Source organism: Solanum verrucosum, unplaced genomic scaffold (genome assembly GCF_900185275.1).
Source record: "Solanum verrucosum unplaced genomic scaffold, falcon-dt-bn FXZP01000032.1, whole genome shotgun sequence".
NCBI classification, from domain to species: domain Eukaryota; kingdom Viridiplantae; phylum Streptophyta; class Magnoliopsida; order Solanales; family Solanaceae; genus Solanum; species Solanum verrucosum.
The window spans coordinates 2040189-2060189 of NW_026020569.1; the positions used below are offsets into that span (position 1 = coordinate 2040189).

Genomic DNA, 20001 nt, shown 5'->3' on the forward strand with positions numbered 1-20001 from the left:
GGAAATTTGAAGTAGTTAATGGTGTGTGGTGAAAAAAAATAATTAGAGCATAAGGGATTAGGAGGTGTTTACTATCGAAGCAACTCATTCTTGTATGGATTCCTAGTCTCAATCAAATACATACACATCTTTTTATACTTGTTCGACTTTTTCATTTACTATAATACCTGTTGAACACCTATAAGAACCTCTAAAAGTGTACCTAAACACATTTTAGCTAAGACAATTAAAAATGAAATTTCGGTACTAACCTGAATTTAGGTGTTTAAACGAAAAAAAATCCAATACAATTAGGGAGCCACATGATGAATAGCCATTTTTTGAAATACGGCACGCGCTCATTAAGAGTGAAAAATACACACTCGCCATAGTAAATTAAAATGTGCCTAATAGGTAAGTTAAACACTAATACAAGGGTAAATGAAAACTTTGGAAACATTTAAGGACCGCGTTTATTTTATATTACTCAATCATGTTGACCTAATATATCTTTTAAGAAAACTCTAATAGAGGTGTATTTTTTTCTAAATTAATTTTATTAATAATGTTTAAGAACTCTAAGGTTGACTACTACTGGAAAAAAAAAAAAAAAAATCAGTTAATTTGCTAAAATAAACAATAAAATGAAACATTTACTTTTGATATAGGGATCAAGTAAAATAAAACAAAGAGAGTATTTTACATCGAGCTGAAGGCTAAAGACAAAATTTTAATCTTATGAGTTTTTGAATTTTATAACATGACATCAAGTGTTTATAATTCGAATTTAAAACTTAATATTTATATATATTTAATATAAATATATTATTTAAATAAAAATTACTGAATTTGATCGAATTCATATCCAAACTTCTAACTCCGAAGCTGATTTTGGGTGCGTGGTTAATTATGGGGTCAAGGGAGTGGGGTGGGGATTTGATAAAACTTAGTTTTGGACATGTGACTATGGTCGACAGAAGCATGGGGGATTATTAAATTTGGTTGCTTGATTTAGAAAATCTCCTTCCTCCTAAATTTTAATAATATAAGGTGTAGTACGCCACGTGTCATGTCGAGGATGGAGAAGAAAGACATGTGACATGAAGTACCCCTCTCTCGTGCTTATGTTCCTAACAAGGTGGAAAATTCATTTAATTGGAGGGTTCTTCACTTACATGGCCCCTTTATATAGTAGAAACTTTAAACTATTAGTATTTTTTTAATCATACATAAATTCCAATTCTTGCACGACAATGGGGTCACCCTTTTTTCTCCTTCCAGCACTTCGATATTCACATTGGAGCCTTTTTTAAATTTGAATTCGTATTAAAAAGTTTCACATTAGAGGGTAAAATGCTCTCTAATAAAAACAACTTCATACTTAGGGAGATTCAAACTTGAAACCTCTAGTTATGAATTATGAATATTAACTACTCCACCACAACCCTTGTTAATGGGATCGTCACCCTTAATTTCCAAACATTTTCATTTGAATATTTCAATCGACCTGACTAATTTTACCGCGACATCTCTTACTAGCTAATGAAACTAGCAACATCACATCATATAGAATATCGATTGATCTGCAATTAGGTCTATAATATAATTATTGAGGATCTCATTATTTCTGCAAGCATAATTTTAAAATTGAGAAAATAAATGAGATTATTTAGTCACCAAAAATCCTTCTATTTTGAAAGCTTTTTCATTTTTAGTTTTTCTATATTATATAGACAAAATAGATCAAGGAGACACTTAACTACAATTGAATCACATTTTTTATGTTGAGACGATAAAAAAACTTCACTTATTGACCTTTGTTGTATTTGAAGGTAAGAGCGAAATCTAAATTCTAATTTTTGTATAGAAATAATGTTCATTCTTTATTTTTTGGTTTATCATCAAAACAAATAGTCATAATTATTTAATTTTAAATTTCAAATGAAGATTATCTTGAGTGTTTTCCTGGAACTTAAAAGTTAATAATAATAATAATATATATATATATAATAAGTCACAATGCAACTATCATTGTAACTATCTTGTTAGCTTTCAACCAAAAGCTAACAAGATTTTTAGTAAATAATAAGTATGTAATTTCTATATATATTTATTACTCATTCTTTTTGAATTTGTTAATCTGATTTTGATATGACACATAGTTTACAAAAGTAAATTAGATTTTGAGAAAAAACATTAAGTGATACTTGAAGATGTCCCAAATTTTCAAAAAGACACATTAACTTTGTGTGCGTCCTATTACCCCACAAAACATTCAAAATCACAATAAATACACATTTTTTACACAATATTTCCACTTTGGACAAAAATATCCTTCGAATGTGTAATTTCTTAAAAACAAAAAGTCGGACCCATTATTGATGTATTCAAGGATGCTTTGGTAATTTCCTATGATAAATTCGTTTTATTTGTTTCTTTTAAATTTATTTTACTATACTAAATAATTCTATAAAATATCATGAATCACAATAATTAATTACTTAAATATTTAAAAGATATAAAAATATATAAAAGATCTGATTGACTTTTCAAATTTTACCAGTGACACATAAATTGGGACAAATGAAATAAGATATATTATTTGAAAATTTCTTAGAAAGTACTATAAATTACAGTAATTAACAACTAGAAATATTTCAAAGACAAAAAAAATTGATTGAATCTCAAATTTTTTTTAGTACTACATAAATTGAGAAAGAAGAAATGACCTCTATTATTTGAAAATGACATAAAAGTATTACAAATCATACAATAAGAATTAACAATTTAAAATTTTAAAAGACTTTAATGCTTTATACTTATTCTATTTTCACTTTGGACAAAAATATCCTCCCAATATGCATATTTTTTTAAACAAAAAGTGGGACCTATTATTGATGTATTCAAGGATGTTTTGGTAATTTTCCTATGATGAATTCGTTTTGTTTGTTGTTTAATTTTTTCTTAAATAATTGTATAAAATATTATAAATCATAATAATTCTTTACTTAAATATTCAAAAGATATAAAAATATGTAAAAGATCTGATTAACTCTTCAAATTTTATCGGTGACACATAAATTGGACAAATGAAATAATATATATTATTTGAAAATTACTTAGAAAGTACAATAATTTACAGTAATTAACAATAGAATATTTTAAAGACAAAAAAAATTGATTGAATCTTGAAATTTTATTAGTACCACATAAATTGAGAAAGAAGAAATAACCTTTATTATTTCAAAATTGCGTAAAAGATATTACAAATCATACAACAATAATTAGCAATTTAGAATGTTAAAAGACATAAAAATTTTTTACCATAGTTAACAATAATTAAAAATTTAAACTATTTTAAATTAATATTAAAGTTTGATTAACTCTTTAATTTTGTCTTTGTCACATAAATTGAAACAAAAGATGGTATATATTGGGCCCGTGCTAGCACGGGCTCCAATGTCTAGTATATATATATATTTCAATTATAAAAATTGAAAATTAACTATATGTGAATTTTACCCAAATTTTAACGTTGCTCAGTAATGAGCCCATGAGGTCACCATCAATGGTCCTACCTGCTTTATGTCCTAATATTGTTTATATTGCTTCTCCTATACAGTGCTGCTATTGGTACATTCTACATCCAACATATTTACCGGTTATTGACACTTATCCTCCTATTTGTGGTGGTCTTTAATTTATGTCTTTTACCGCATAATAATATTTTATTTTATTTTAAATCAGGGTATATAATTACATATTTTATATCATAATATTTTAAAGTTATGCTAGCCTGACATCTATTTCTAAAATAAATAAATTATGTTGGACTAGACATAAGTTCAATGTTGAAGGACATGGATTAAAATCAGACCATTTTAAGGGCAATTTGTGCAATTTCAGCCATACTTACTTTCTCCACTTAAATAAACAGTATTTGTTTTAATTCCCTTGAAAACATTAGTAACGTAAAAGACCTTATAATTTTTTTTAAAAAAAAGTAAAAATAATGAGGTTATTTAGCAGCCAACACAATTTGAAAAGAGTTTGACTTCTTTATATTAACAGGCAGAGCGAAATTAATGCCGCAAAGGTTTAAAGGTTTATTTGAATTACTTTCGCAATAAATAAATATTTATAAATAGATGTTGAATCACTTAGCTTTTTCATTAATTCATTTTTTAATATATTGAGAAAAAAATTCGATTCCGCTAATAGTTATCTAGAAATGAAGGAGATAACGTACAAAAATTTAAGTATACTAATATGAGCATGTATAATAAGCAAAATTATTTTAAAATCCTCTACGTGATTATGTTCCTAATAAGGAGGAAACCCGTTAGTTTTAGAGTTAATAGTTTTGTTCAATTTGGTATTGACAGTGATACCCAAATTCTTTATCATGCCTAATGTTTGGCGGCCATGGGGTCATCCTTACTTCCTAATCTTCCTACTTAATCTCATTTTGTCAGATTCTTCATAGTAATCACGTTTAGATGCTTCACATATTGACACATTTACAAAATTGTTTGGCTCCTTATGCTGACACTTAACTTGTTTAAATTTTCTTTATTACATCAACAAAGAAAAAAGGGATGCTATAATATTCATGAAATTCTCCATGTTAATTTAATATTTACCCTTCTTCCATAAAACCTATATATAATCATGAGCAGTGACATTAGTAGTAGTACAACTTGTTGTCTGCTGCGACAAAGCTAGAGTTTTAATTACGATTCAACAAAACTAAGTAATTTTGGTCAAAATTCTATATTTGAATTAAGCAATTCACTTATATGTATATACTTTCTCCACTTCAAAAAGAATTGTCTAGTTTTCTTTTTAGTCTGTTTCAAAAAGAATGACTCATTTCCTTTTTTGACAACACTTTAATTTCAACTTTCCACGTGACATATTTAAAGCCACAAGATTAAAGGGCATTTTGTTACATTTGACATAACTTTAATTTAGAACCACAAGATTAAAAAGTCTTCTTTCATTTCTTAAACTCCGTTCCAAATCAAACTATGCCATTCTTTTTGAAATGGAGAGAGTATAATTTATTCAGAACCTAATGAGATAACTTTTCTTGATATCAAAACCCAAAAAACTCATAATTCTGAATCCGCCCCCGTATATAACTATATATCCATCAAACAAAGTACAAATCTTGGAAGTTCAGTGGATCACATGCGAGTCACATGATCCCTTTAAAACAGTTATGAAAGGAGTGAAGGAAGGTGTGGTGTGAGTGCGAAGTAGGTCGTCCACATATATAGTATGGTATTTCGTACTTAATTAGTACTAAAACAATAAAACACAAACTTGAGGTGTTTAATTCATCAGATATTCATGTTTATAAAACAAAGGATATTTTAGTAATATTTTAATCTTAACTTGTCATATAATATTCTTCTTTTTAATTTTTTTGTACTTATATATTTGGGCAGAAGTTTGAGAGTCCTTGGATCATTAATTGGAAAACATGCTATGTCTGTTGTAAAGAAAGAAACACAATCACAGCCATGACATTCGTAATGATGTGGCATGCATGGCCTCTAATTTTCTCAATTGCATAGTATAATCTCTTCCACTTTTCGTTTTTTTTTTTAATTTTTAGCAGCGGAACCAGAATTTCTACTAACAGATTCAAATCACAAAATAAATCAAAGAAGTCAATATCATCTACTATATGCATATATATAAAAAATATTTTAACCTTATATATACAACATAATTTCAGGCGCTCACATGCTCCGCCCCTTTTCTTTGTCCATTCTTGGAGGGGCAAATTTTAAACATTGGGTTGATTTGACTGAGATTAGCACCAAATGTGGATCACTGTATGAACGTCACGACTTTATAATGTCCTTAGTACAACAGTAGTCACCCAATTACTGCCATGACATCCGTGAATCAAAGTCTATTTAACTTTTTGGGTAAAAATAAAGTCATTTTTATTTATCTTTTTCTTGGTAGTTAGATATATGTGTGGTGACTTTTAAATAGGAAATCATCTCAAATGAATACTACTTTTAGCGGTTGAAGTCGAAAGTGACTTTTAACTGTTGATGTGCCTTTCGAATTTATGACACTTGGTAAAATTAAAGTTATTATTCATCTTTCTTGGTAGTTAGATATATGTGTTGACTGTTGAGTATGTTAGTTATACAATAGGAGATCTATGTCTTAATATACGTAACAGCATTTGTACTATTAGCGGTTGAACTCAAAAAGGGACTTTAATTGTGACAATCTTACATTAAAATGGATGGGAAATTGATACCCATAGAAGGGCGGCCGGTTCATGAATTTAATTGTTGATGCGTCTTTTTTTTACTTTAAAAGGCTTAAGGGGTCAAATCTATATGATTCTGAATGTTAAATCAGAGCGAATAATACATTGATAGTTGATCCAACTTTCTCCATTATATATATATTTTATTCGAACTATATTCTATTAGAAGTTTTTAGTTACTAGTGAGCAATATATACTTAATACTAAATTCGTTTACATTATAGCAACAAAAGATAAGTAATGATTAAATAAAATGATAGTCTATAGCTTGTAAGCTAAAATCGTTGATTTTTATTATTATTATTAATATGAATGAAGTTTAATAAGAGAGAGTTTGGTGTCAGAGTGGAGATGTGTGGAAATGATCACATGATATTGTATATGGAGACATGCACATGAAAGGCCCACCTTGTTAGTACAATAACAAACACATTTCTTAAAGCCCACTTGAGATTAAACCCCATTTGGAAACAAACAAACACAAAAATTTTACACTTAGTTATGGCCTCCCCACCCCCCAAACATGACTAAGTAGTAGTGAGTTACCATTACCTCTTGGCTCTTAAAAAAAAAAAAAAAAAAAGGTTTACTGTGTGTTTCTTCAATGCAATTAATTGTCTTCTTCAATCCAACATCACTATCTATGTTTTCTCTCTCTTTCTTTTGTGGTTCTTCCCCTTCTTTAAAGCTAATTCGTTATCTCTTCTCTTCTTACTCTCTCTTTTTCTAACTACCTTACCACAACTTCCTCTCCTTAACAAGTTTCATACACACACAAAAAAAAAATATCTTCTTTCCTTTCCTTATCCATATGTGTTGTGTAAGCAATTAAATAAAAGAAAACTACGCTAGCACAGAGCCATATTTGTAACGAAAAGAAAGACATTTTTTTGTTGAATTTAAGGATGTCGAGCAGAAGGTCGAGGCAATCATCAACAGGATCCTCGAGGATTTCAGATGATCAGATAATTGAACTTGTCTCAAAATTGCAACAGCTTCTACCGGAGATTCGCAATCGTCGCTCTAGCAAGGTTGGTTTTTAAATTGAATTACTACTCTTCTTTTTATGCATGTTCATAATATATGGATAATATACATGCAGCTACATTTCAATTTTTTTGATTTATTTTCACTACATTGAATTAAGTTGAAAATTAAGAGTGTAGCAGTATAACTAGCTAGGCAAAGTCACGTTATGTGTGGAGCTCTATACATCTCTTGTCTGTGTTAGTCGCATTAATTGTATTATTATTCATGAAGGAACATATTTCGCCTGTTATATTCAAGCATTTATTTTATGTCTCTTTTTGGACTCTAAGGTCCATTTCACATATATCCTAATTTGTCTTCCCATAAAAAAAGATATTCTTTTCTACTAAGAAAGGATATGTATCGCAAAAACTTTTTACATATCAGTAAATTTTAATTTTATGCAGTTATTACTATTTAAAAACTTAATATCAACCATGCACAATTAACTTGAGGATATATAGGAAATAAGAAAGGTCTCTACCTCTTTATCACACACTCTTTATTTTCTTGGAAAAGATATAAGTTTAATTTGGCGTACAAAAAGGAGAATATTACTTATGATTTGAATAATTTGTTGTGACCATGCCTAGGACCATGCTTTGGGGTCCCAACTCCCAAAAAATATAGAGCCAAATTGAGATTTTGTAGGTCAATGACTTGAACATAGTCAAAGATTTGCAATGCATCATTGCACAAATTAAGGCATGTCTACTACTAGTCTAAATAAATTATCACGTAACACAACATGTTGACTCTAGAATTTAGGAGTAAAAAGTGTTGGTGCTTTAATTTAGGAGTTGATTAATCAATATAAAAAGGATTGTTGATCACAAAACATCTCGTATTAGAGGAGTGCATTCAAATAGTGTGATGGACAAGTCTATCCTAATAAAAAGTGATAGTGCTTTAATTAAGGAGTTGATTAGTTGATAAATAAAAAGGGCAGTTTGGTACACAAAAAATCTTGTGTTAGTAAAATCCGAGGAAAGATCGCACCACAAAGGGTGTGATGTAGCTAGATAGTCTACTCTTATTCATGTACTAGTGCTTGTTTTCATGGCTCAAACATTTGACCTATAAGTCATACAAAATTAAATCAATTTTATTGCTGCTCTCGGCCCCCTTTTCGAAATGATTAATTAATAATTTGTAATCTCATATATTTTGTTCATACAAATGCAGGCATCGGCATCGAAAGTACTGCAAGAAACATGCAACTACATAAGAAATTTGAATAGACAAGTGGATGATCTTAGTGATCGAATTTCTCAGTTACTCTCAACTATTGATGCTGATAGTCCAGAAGCAGCAATCATCAGGAGTTTATTAATGTAGTAACCATATACTCCTATGAATTAATTAATGTATTTTCATTTCTAAATATTGGAGCTATATTTATATATAAATCTTACTACCAAGTTCTTGATTTTCTGGTTGTTGTTAAGCTCTAGTAGACTCAGCTGGTCACTATAGCTAGGCCAATCATGAGTTAGAATTTAATTAGAACTCAACTATATAGTAGTACCGATTGAACCAATGTGATCCCCCTAGCTAAGGGCACACGTACGTACGTTTGTATTTATATTTCCCTTACTCCTTAGTTATATATAATTAATTAATAAGATGTACTTTTGTGCTTTTATTAGTACTTAGATATTTTATGTAATCCACGTTGAAGCAAGAAACTAATAACATGAGTGAGATTAAAAAAATTATTGCCTAAGGACCACCTAGGAGCACCTATTAATATGGTGATTAATTTAAACGATTATAAAAAGTCATATCTGAGAAAGCAAACATCTAATTAATTAGCAAAGAAAAAGACGAAAAAGAATAAGGCCGTGCTCATTTTTGGTTGGTGAATCGAGTAAGTTCAGGGTCAATGTTGGCCTGAAAGTTATCAATCACCTGAAGCACCGCTCCGATGCAACAAAATAATGCTCTCTCCGTTTTAATTTTGGTTGTTTGATTTTGACTCGATAAGTTTAAGAAAATTTACAAGAATTTTAAATTTTATGATCTTAAATTAATTTAAGATATATATGTAGAATGTAATAAAATGTCTTACATATTATGTGAAAAATTAGAATTAAAGAATTGTTAAAAATAGAAAGACATTTTTTTTTTAAAAAAATCTTTTTACAATTTTAGATTGTGGTGCTTTGTAATCAAAGGCAAAAACTTAGAGAAAGGTAGTACAAAAGGAAAATAAAAGTAAGACAAACAAATTGATACTAATGGTTAGAAAGACGAAAAAAAAAAGTAATTTAGTACTAAAAAAATTGATTCTGATAAAATCGCACTTAAAAAGTATGATGTAACTAATATATCCATTAACCAACATTAATATTTGTTTTCACGGCTCAAATTCGTAACTTATAATCACACCACGATAGCATTACTATTGCTTCAAAGTTCTCTTTAATATTATAAAGAATGCGGGTAAACAAAGAAAGGAATCAACGGACAAGTGAATTGTAGTCTATCGGGTGGCATTCATTACCGTTGACAATAAATAGTAAAACCTGATTATAATATTGCTATCATTTGTTGGTTATCAATTTAAGAAATAAAAAAGAGTTTCAAAATTTATAATCTTAAATATATTTGAATGAATATAAGATTTTTGAGCATCTAAAACAAAATCTTAAAGCTATGGTGGGAGTAGTCCGGGACCATTTAAATCTCTTGGAAAAACTTCATACAATCTGCTGAGGGACAAATGTTTCAACATCCTCACGTATGTACGTGTCGATCTTTTATTTTATTTTATTTTATCTTAGAAGAACGAATAGTGAGACTAGATATAAATGATACTATATATTTATCTTCTGAATATGCATAGAGTATTAGTAATTCAATTTTAACGTCGTTTAAAGAATCTCGACAAAGGTTCAAAATAACATATGATTGAATGAGCACTAATTAAAATAAAAAAATAAAAAAATGTAGAATAATGCAAAATGAAAGAGAAAAGAACATAAGAAATTTAAGAAGGCTCAATGGAGCGGGCGAAAAAGTAGAAAAAAATGCTGATAAGGCAAGTTAAATTTAACGGACTAGGATTAATCTTTTCCTTCTCAGCCCTTGCTCCGTTTTTTTCATTAAGTATTTTTACATGTTTGTTTCTTTATACTTTGAACTCCTTGAGAGAGATTCTGACTCTGTCACTTATATGAGGTTGTATGATACTTTCTCAACGGAGAAATTGAAGGTGGTGAGTGATGGATTTTTGCAGCGGTGGTATTTATATGGTGGCTAACGAATGGAATAGTGATTATGTTGATGTTGAAGGAGAGACATAAGAGTAAACTTCGCCGGTGATGGCAATCTTAATTTTGTGATTTCTTGGTATAATTTATTTTGCTAGAGGATAAAGTTAGTCTTTTCGTAAGTCAGAAGATCAAATTTTAATTCATTTGCCATCGTAAAATTGGTCTAGAGATTAGTGTCAAATTAGTTATTGCGAGGCAAAATGATAATGGCACGGTGAGCGGTGACGATATAATAAATAAACTCCAACAAAATTAAACTATTTTGCATAGTTCAAAAACTAATTTATCTAGCTTTATCGTTTGAGAATGATGACTCATTATAAATCAATCTAAAAGGAAACATAATGAAACGAAGGGTGTCGTAAGATCACATCAGCATAAAACATTGTAGGAATATCAAGTATATATATATATATATGTATGATTGGAATTGGATAAGAGGTGTCAATAAATGGGTAAATGATGAAGATAGCGATAATAATCTATTGAATAGACAAATTTGCAGTTTGCGCCCTCAACGAGAAGAGAAAAAGACATTTGCTCTGTGTTTGAGCAGGGGTGTGTCTATGTCTTAATCAAATATAAAATGCATGGATTCTGATAACGATGAGCCCAGCCATATTAATATTAATATTATAATATTATTATTGACGATGACTCTGATATTCATCAATATCTAATGGGCACCACACCAAATCATACTCACCTTTTTATTTTCAGATTTAGTACTATTGAAAACGAATTTATGGTGCAACATCAATATATATATATATATATATATGTCTTTTCAATCATTTTAGTTTTTTTTCCTTCCCAATAATTGTTTTCTATGGTCTCTACTATTTAGGAATTTATTCTATTGGATCATGCTACTTTAAAAACATTTCACGTTAAATATGTTCTAATCTTTCCATTTTTTCTGGAAGAACTACTGTTCTAATTTTGTCTTTGTTAATACCTTGTTCTTAACGTATTAGCATCAATAAGAGCAGGGCAGAGTTGGCGTGTCTGTTGCGGATTCAGCGATCTTTAATTAATAATTTAGAATTCAACAACTTAAAAATATTAGAATATCAGATCGAGTAATAGATGTTTGAAATTTTGATCAAGCGATCCAACATAATTTTGACAAATTATCCCAAATTGCATCAGTGCCTGAATAATGGGCCGAAGGTGGTGTAGTTTTCTGTTAAGAAGAAGCCCGCTATTAATATTTGGGCCTAGTTTCAACTTGTATAAAGCCCAATGAATGAATCAAATCGATCGCGAAGGGCATAATGGACCTAGAACCAAATAGTTTCAGACTTTCAGCCCAAGTCTCCTTATTTTATTTTTTTGTTAATCGTCAAAAAAGTGGCTAATATGACAATTTATGAGTTCGATTGAAACAGTCTTATTCTAAAAATAAAATTTTGTCAATTTTTAAGTTTGTGTAATTGTGTATATTATTCAGCCCTATACAAAAAGAGATATAGCAAATTTGGTGTACAAAAATATACATATTCAAGACAATTATGTATTTACCGAAATATCATTTCAGTTCATTATATTTCATATAATCTAGGATGTGATATAATTTTAAAAGATGAACCAAATATAAACAATTTCAATAAGCAATTTCATTCTTGACATAATTACATTTTTAATTTATTTCTGAAACAATGAAAAACACATTGCATTACAATTTTAGTTTGAATCAGTAGAGAAATTCCAAGGAATGACACATTTATTAATTCTATCAAAAATAACTTAATAGAAACTCAACATGTAGTTTAAACTTGGACAATTAATTATCATCTCCTACTTACATGTCAATTTCATATAGTATAGGTGCTTAATCACTTTTCAGTGATAATTATAAAACACGACTTGCTTAAAATGTGTTTTTAGAGGTGTTACCATCAAATTAAGGCTAAATAGGCGGTGAGTAATTTCTCTACAAATTGGTGTGATGAGGTTGCAACTGTCATATGGTGCTATGAAAATCATTAATTAAACTCAATTTGACTTAATCCTCAACTTTTATTAATTTGATTACTCTATATATTAGTCCCAACTATCCTACAATCTACCTTGTGGCACTTCTAATATTTATGTTCACCTTTTCTAATCATCACAAACTGCCGGTGTACTAGTCCATCAAAACAGGTTCAATCTTAAATCTTCTGCTAATTTGTGGGAAATTAATATAGAGAATCACCACATGATGTTTTTTTTGTAATTTACTATCTGGAATTAATGTTGAGGATGCATCGAAAATGATCTTTCTATATTTAGAAAGTCAAGATAAAATTATGTTCACATTATCCTTGTCAGATCTCATTTATAAGATTACGCTGTAATGTTTGGAATTGATGGAACAAAGTGAACAGATCCGGCTCCTCTCCATTTTCTCCAAGTTCCTATTTGGATTAGTAACACATGGCATAGGTTAAAATCAAAGGCTAAGATTTAATTTTCCAAAGTAAATCTCTAACCATGATTTAACTAATAAATACAATATATATGTAGTATTAAAAATTATTATAATCTCACAATCTTAGCTACGCATTATCTTGTCCAAAAATATAGGGGAAAAAAAGTTCTTCCTAATTACTTTTTTTTTACGTGGAATCTTTTTTAATTTTCTTTTAAATATTGAACTACTGCCAAATATAACTAATGTTAATTTTGGAGGAAATAGAAAAAAAAAGAAGAGGTGAAATAAAATAGGAAAAAATAATATTCTTCTATAGCTAATGGTTAAAAAGAAAAATTCAAGGAAAAAATGCAATAAAAATATTAAATTAAAATAAAATAAAATTAACATCCTAATTAAAAAAAATTAGGAAGAAAACTTTTTCCCCCCTAAATTTATGAACAAGATAATATGTTGTTAAGATTGTGGGGGTTATAGTAATTTTTAAAATTAAATATATATAATATATTTATTAGTTAAATCATGGTTAGAGATTTACTTTGAGAAATTAAATCTTAGCCATTTATTTTAACATATGTCATATGTCATTAATCCAAATAGGAACTTGGGGAAAATGAAGAGGAGCCGAATCCAAAGTGAACCAGCAAACTTGCAAACAAAAAAGTTAGGTGAAATGGTCTGATGGACCCTTATACTTATATGCATTTGTATTCTGGCCCCTTCTACTTAACTATTTGTCAATTGAACCCTTAAATTTAATGTAACTTAGCATTTTAAACCCCCTTGACTCTGCGTGTACTTCAAACTCTCAACAAAAATGACACATCATCATCCACGTCAGATTTAAAATTACACATCATTTATTATTTATTTTTTTTAAAAATATCAATTGTGTTTTATTTAATAAAAAGTAAAACAATAAAATTTAAATTTATTCCTTAAGCTAAAAAAGAAACCCAACATATTTCCAAAATAGATTAGGCAATAAGCTCTTCAACTTCTTCTGAACTTTGACAATGGTGGCTCTTCTATGGAGGAGATCAAGCTGCTGGTGCATTTCTTTCTCGGAGGGTGAGTCCCCATTCCCATCTTAAAACATAAAAAATCTACTATTTTCCTTTCCTCCTCCTTCAACCATCACATAACTACTAACCTAAATCGCCGCCGCCGCCGCCGATCTAGCCGAAAATCTCTTCACTGTCGTAGCTAAATCCTCCAACCCTCACCCGCCTCATTCTCCACTGACTAGCACAGTCTCTCTCACTCTACTGCGAACTAGATTTCTCCGACGAGCACCATCACCATCGACCTCTCCCACTAGCGGTGATTCAATGGACTCAAGGAGGTTTCAACGCCAAGATCTTTTAAAGATGATGACAATAGTATGAAGAAAAAAAAAGAGTCGGGACATGTAGATTGCTGCAAATGAAGGTGGAGTGGGTGAAGAAGATGGAGACTTTTTAATTAATTTTTGTATTATTTTATTCTTTTATTAATATTTTTAAAACTGAAATATAGTACTCACTCGCCTTAAGGAGCGTGAAGTCACACACTTTCGCCAACTCAGCCATCTTAAAGACACGTAAGTATGGTCAATGGTCAGAGGGGTTCGATAAATTGTGTTTTATTGAGTTTAAGGGTCCAAATGACAAATGGGTAAGTAGAAGGGTTCAGAATACAAACTGATACAAGTACAAGGGTCTATCAGACTATTTCGCCAAAAAGTTAAGTATAATCAGATATATATTTACTCGAGCAGTGCAATTTCATCTGCTATAGAAGGTTGCTCGACTTATTTTTTTACTAATTTTACTTATTACTAATAAAAAAAAGTACTAGTAACTAATTGTAAAAAGTAAAACTCTTTTTTATCCAATACTCATTGTTGCTTTTCTAAAAGGCCAAACAAAAGGTTCCACAAACACCCTAAAAATGGTAATGAGAAATCATTTTGTTTGGACAATAATACCCCTTCCTTTATACTTTATCATTATTTTTTTACAATATAAATGAAGATTTGAAAGTCATAATCATTCCCACTCAACCAACCAGATTAAAAAACGTCCAAAATGAATTAGTCAGTGGTCTAAATTCTAAAATCTTTGTGGTGTACCACAATCATTTTTAAATTAGACGACGAATTCCTTTAAATCAAAATGTTTCACAATCGATGGCTATATTTATTTATTTTAATGTCACATTAGATACTAGCTTACAACACAACCTTATTTAACATAAATTTTTAACCATTATTAATTTTTTGCGCCACAAAGTGTTGAAAAATTAACACAAGAAAAGGGAAGTTGCCGTCACGGAGAATGATTAAATTGAACTACTAATCGCCTTTTGGCACATCAAATGAATAAATAATAAATTAAAGTTGTCAACAACCCAGATTTGATGCTTTCCAATCTGTTTTTATTTTTTATAAAAAAATAATTTGTTTTTTTTTGTATTCAGAATGGAGACTTATGATTCTATCTGTCTACATCCTTACTTGCTACTTAATTCATTTTTCCTTTTTAAAAAATATTTTTATGAAAGGGCAAGCCTATTGATAGGGAAAGGGGAAAGAATTAAAGAAGTAGTAGGGAGGACATTTCCTATAATTTAACGGAATGAAGTTTTATATACTTTAAAGTTTAAGTTGTATATACTGATAGTTTGAAATTTTTAATATTCTTGCAATAATCAAATTTGATATCAAGCTAATGTAGTTTTTATCATATTATCAACTATTGTATGTCATCTTAATTTAGCTTCTTCTTTTTTTCAATCGTGTTTTACTTATAATTACTTTGTAAGTGATCTAGATCAAACTAATTATTTTGTTCTACATCATTAATGCAAGAAAAACCCAAATTCAATTTCAATACTATTTTTAAATCAGATGACGAATTCTAACACTAACTTCTTTCATGTGTTATCGTTGGAGGTTTAGTCATTAAGCCCAATCATTATTAAAAAAGATGAAATTATATTGTTTATAGTTGTTAAGTATTATACATTATATAGAAGAAGACATAAACTTTAGACTAGGGTGTGCACTATTCGGATTAAACCGAATAACCAAACAAAATCAAACCGAATATTTATTTGGATTGGTTTTTTGGTTTTTCGGATTGGTTTTGGATTAATAAATTACTTTGTTTGGTTTTTTGGTTTGGTTTTGAATTTTAAAAATAAAAACCGAAAAAAACCGAATTATATATATATATATATATATATATTATTTAGGCTTAGAATTAAGTTGGAGTTAACCACTTTTGTCCCTTTTTGGTTATTGCCTTTCATGATGATTACGTTTATATTTTATGTTTGAATTACATCTATAATAGGTATACTTATAAGTATTGTGTTTTAAGTTTTACTTATGATTTATATTAGAAAGTATATTTAAGGGATTAAATATTATTACTTTGGTTATATATGTTATTAATTATTGACATAACCGAATAACCAAACCGAAAAAAGCTGAACCGAATAGAGGAAAACCAAACCAAACCAAACCAAATTTATTTTGGATCGGATTGAATTACACTTTTACAAAACCAAAAATCAAAAATCCAAACCGAATAGTGTAAAACCAAACCGAAAAAACCGAATGCACACCCCTACTTTAGACTATGCAATAAATCAAATTGTCTATGGGATGAGATATCCCAACTTCAAAGTCCTTGAAAGATGCAAATAATGGCGGGCCCAAGAATGATGAAATTATATTGTTATAGTAGTTAAGTATTATACATTTTATAGATATAAATTAAGGATCAAAATAATCGAAAATAAAATTTCTAAATTTGCCATTAGGTGAAATAAAAACGTAACCAAAAGAAGTAGCCATCTATGTGGACACTAGACAACATTTAATAATAAAAAAAAGGAAGTAGCACTAGTAAGACCACAAAATATTTGCCTTGTTTGAAACACATTTGATCAAACATTAGTCACAATTTTGAAAATGGCATTGTTGAATCAATACAAACCAACCCAACCCAAAGCATTTATATTTCGTCGGCTGACCGATGCATATTTAAATCAGTGGCACCACTTCCTTTCAATTCGTTTTGTATATGTAGTTAATTTTCTAAATAAAGATTGTATTACTATATCAGTATTATTACGAATAAATACTGACTGTAACGGTATATTTTTAGTATATAGTATTAATTTAAAATTTCAAATTTCGAATCCAAACTGGATAACAAATGCAGAAGCTAAGCAAACACACAATATCTGATATGAACTACATAGAGAAAATTTCAAAATTGTATAAGCTTCTCGTTTTTACCTGGAAAATGTATTACAGAAGACTTTTAACACCACAACTCCAGAGCTTGGAATATGTTTATGGTTGGTTATGACTATATTAAACTCAATCAAAACTCATCACTGTACAACAAACATCATCCAAAAATAATTAATCCAAACCAAATTAGGGAGAAAAAAAAGGAAGACACAAGAAAATTTTGTGATCAACCTTAATCACAACAAATTGGACAACGAATTAGACCGTTCTCATTGCAATCTGGGCATCGTTGAAAGCCATATTCATCTTCTTCATCTTCGTTATCTTCTTCATAATCTGCTTCATAATAGATTTTACAGCTCCCTGAACATGTCTCACAAGGTACAAATCTAATATCTCCACAGGCCTCACAATTACAACCTCCAATGACAGCGCCATCCTCAATTCTTTCACAGTTTTCTACGAATTTCTCGAGTTTTCCATCCTCGTTCATTCGACGTATTTCATCAGCTCCACCAATGTATTTCCCCCCATAAATATCCTAGGCAATCCCCCTCCACTGTATTCATTTCCCAGTAATTCTTTCAGCTCTTCCTTGAACCCCGAATGCATCGATACATCTCTTTCGTCGATTTTGACACCTAATCCTTTCAGAATCACTCGAACATGACCACAATCCTCATATGTTTTCCTCACACCTCTCAGGCTTGTGAAATAAACAACAAGTTTTTCTTTACTTACCTTGTACTCTGTTACTTTCTTCACATCCGTTATCTCCAATGGATCTTCCTCGTCGGCCACCGGCTTCTGATTTTCAGTAATCAACGGTTTAAGGTGAAATGGGTTTGCCGGTGGAAGATCTTCTAATGCTTTTCTGAATGTAGAAATCACTTCAGAATCAAACTCGGACACGATTGATGTGTCGTTTGAACTTGAGTTCGTTTCATCTTCAGCTACCTCCTCCCACAATGGCTTTGGGGAACCTTCGATATGATCCTTAACTCTGGGCGTAGGCAGATCATACTGAGATGAATTTGGATTTGGAGAAACGTGGAATGAAAAACTTCGAACATGATGAACAGGCTTAAGAGGACTAGAATCTTCAAGACCTTCCATTAATTCCCAAGTATTGATAGTTTCTGGCTCACCAGGTGGAGTTCTAATAGGGGTTTTCGGAACCACTTTGGGGATTTTCTCATTGATCATTTCTGACCATGTTTTTGCCTCAATCAAACCCATAGCAAACTCTTCTTTACAGCTCTTCACTTCATCGAAATCACAGAGATCAAAAGAAGATGTATCTCCGTCTTTGATAGACTGACTCTGGTTCATGGGATCAAGCTTCAGAGATCCTAAAGTGGATGAAGTGAGAGCCACCATATGGTAGCCATCGTCGTGCATTGAATAGCTCCGGCGCACCGGAGAACAAGGGGCCCTGCATTTGTGACACACCTTCGGCTTCGAAGTTGCACAACCCATTATTACAAACCAGAGCAGAAGGAAGAAAAAGTTATACTTTATCCCCAAAGTGGTTGGCTAAAGAAATCAAATGGTAGTATATTTTTTTTAATGTGGGAAGAAGAGAGATTAGAAGAACATTCTCAGATGATTAAGGTGGGTGGTGTAATTAAATTCGGTATAGATTCCAAGATTAAGCAACCAAATCGAGGAATTAAAAATGGAGGAAAATAGCACTGAAAATTAAAAATTCAACAGAAGAGAATCACTGGAATCGAAGAGGCAAAGATAGAGAGAGAATGGAACCTTCTGTTCTCTGAGAAAAACAGGGCACGCTGTTTGCCATCAATGGAAAGCCACACAGATCAAATCTTTTGATATTTCTCTAACTAAAATAGAAATCGGAACAAACGCCCATAATTGATTTAACGACAAAAAAAATAATCAATTGCTTAATCCAAAACTTTAACTTTGATGATACGTCAGAGAGCTAAAATTTCGCATTGATCAAAGATGAGTAACCAAACAGAAACAGTTGATGCCAAAAACTAAAAAGAATGGGAAAAAGAAGAAAAGGGGCAAAGGAAAGTGAAGTCAAAAGAATAGGGCGGAGAACAGTGAAAGACCCTTTCAGCAGTTACCATCACATTTCTTTCTCCTTTCCCTACTACCAAATTCTCTATTTATCTCTGTCACAATCAAAAAGGGCCAGCACAGAAAATGGACAAAAACTAAAAACGACCCAGTCAGTGGGTAGATGAATAATAGTTGTAGAAACAATTAACCTTTCTGTTATGGAAAAGGGAAACGGATTGCGTATCAACAAGGCTGTGGGTGTTCTTGGTGGGATGATCTAAAAATGGCTGCTATACAATTGATAGATAACTGATGAAGAAGTAGCAAGTGAATGGCATTTGAATTTTGAGCCGTCCAAGGGAAAAAATATAACGTAACAACTTGCACATATCCCTCTTTATATATTCCTAACTCCTAAACCTAATATTTCTAATAGTCGTTCATTATTGGCTTTGCATATTTCTTTATAAATAGAATGTAATATTATTTTATCACCATTTGAATATCAATATATTAAAAAATGTAATACGAAAATGACTATAATTAATTATAAAGGTAAATTAGGAACTAAATTTAAAAATATTCATTGATTTCATAAAGTAGATAACTATTACTATTAGACATCCTAAAATAATACTATAATAATATAATGGACAACTATTATTGAATAGAGGTAATATCAATTTATTTCTATATTTGTATATGTTGCATA

At 30.2% G+C, this 20001-nt stretch overlaps 2 protein-coding genes across 2 annotated transcripts; one reads left to right on the forward strand and one right to left on the reverse strand.

The window, feature by feature from the left end:
- The first annotated feature begins 6911 nt into the window (after positions 1 to 6911).
- LOC125811196 (transcription factor PRE1-like) lies at positions 6912 to 8730 on the forward strand. The gene is made up of 2 exons (XM_049490723.1): positions 6912 to 7311; positions 8495 to 8730. Exons 1-2 carry the CDS (start codon positions 7186 to 7188, stop codon positions 8645 to 8647), a joined length of 279 nt encoding a protein of 92 aa, XP_049346680.1. The 5' UTR covers positions 6912 to 7185; the 3' UTR covers positions 8648 to 8730.
- An 8561-nt stretch (positions 8731 to 17291) lies between these two features.
- On the reverse strand, positions 17292 to 19119 carry LOC125811171 (uncharacterized protein At3g28850-like). Its single transcript, XM_049490694.1, is given in 3 exon segments — positions 17292 to 17398; positions 17487 to 17783; positions 17786 to 19119. Coding segments are annotated over 2 exon segments (1245 nt in total). The 5' UTR covers positions 18735 to 19119; the 3' UTR covers positions 17292 to 17398; position 17487.
- Between the last annotated feature and the right edge of the window lie 882 nt (positions 19120 to 20001).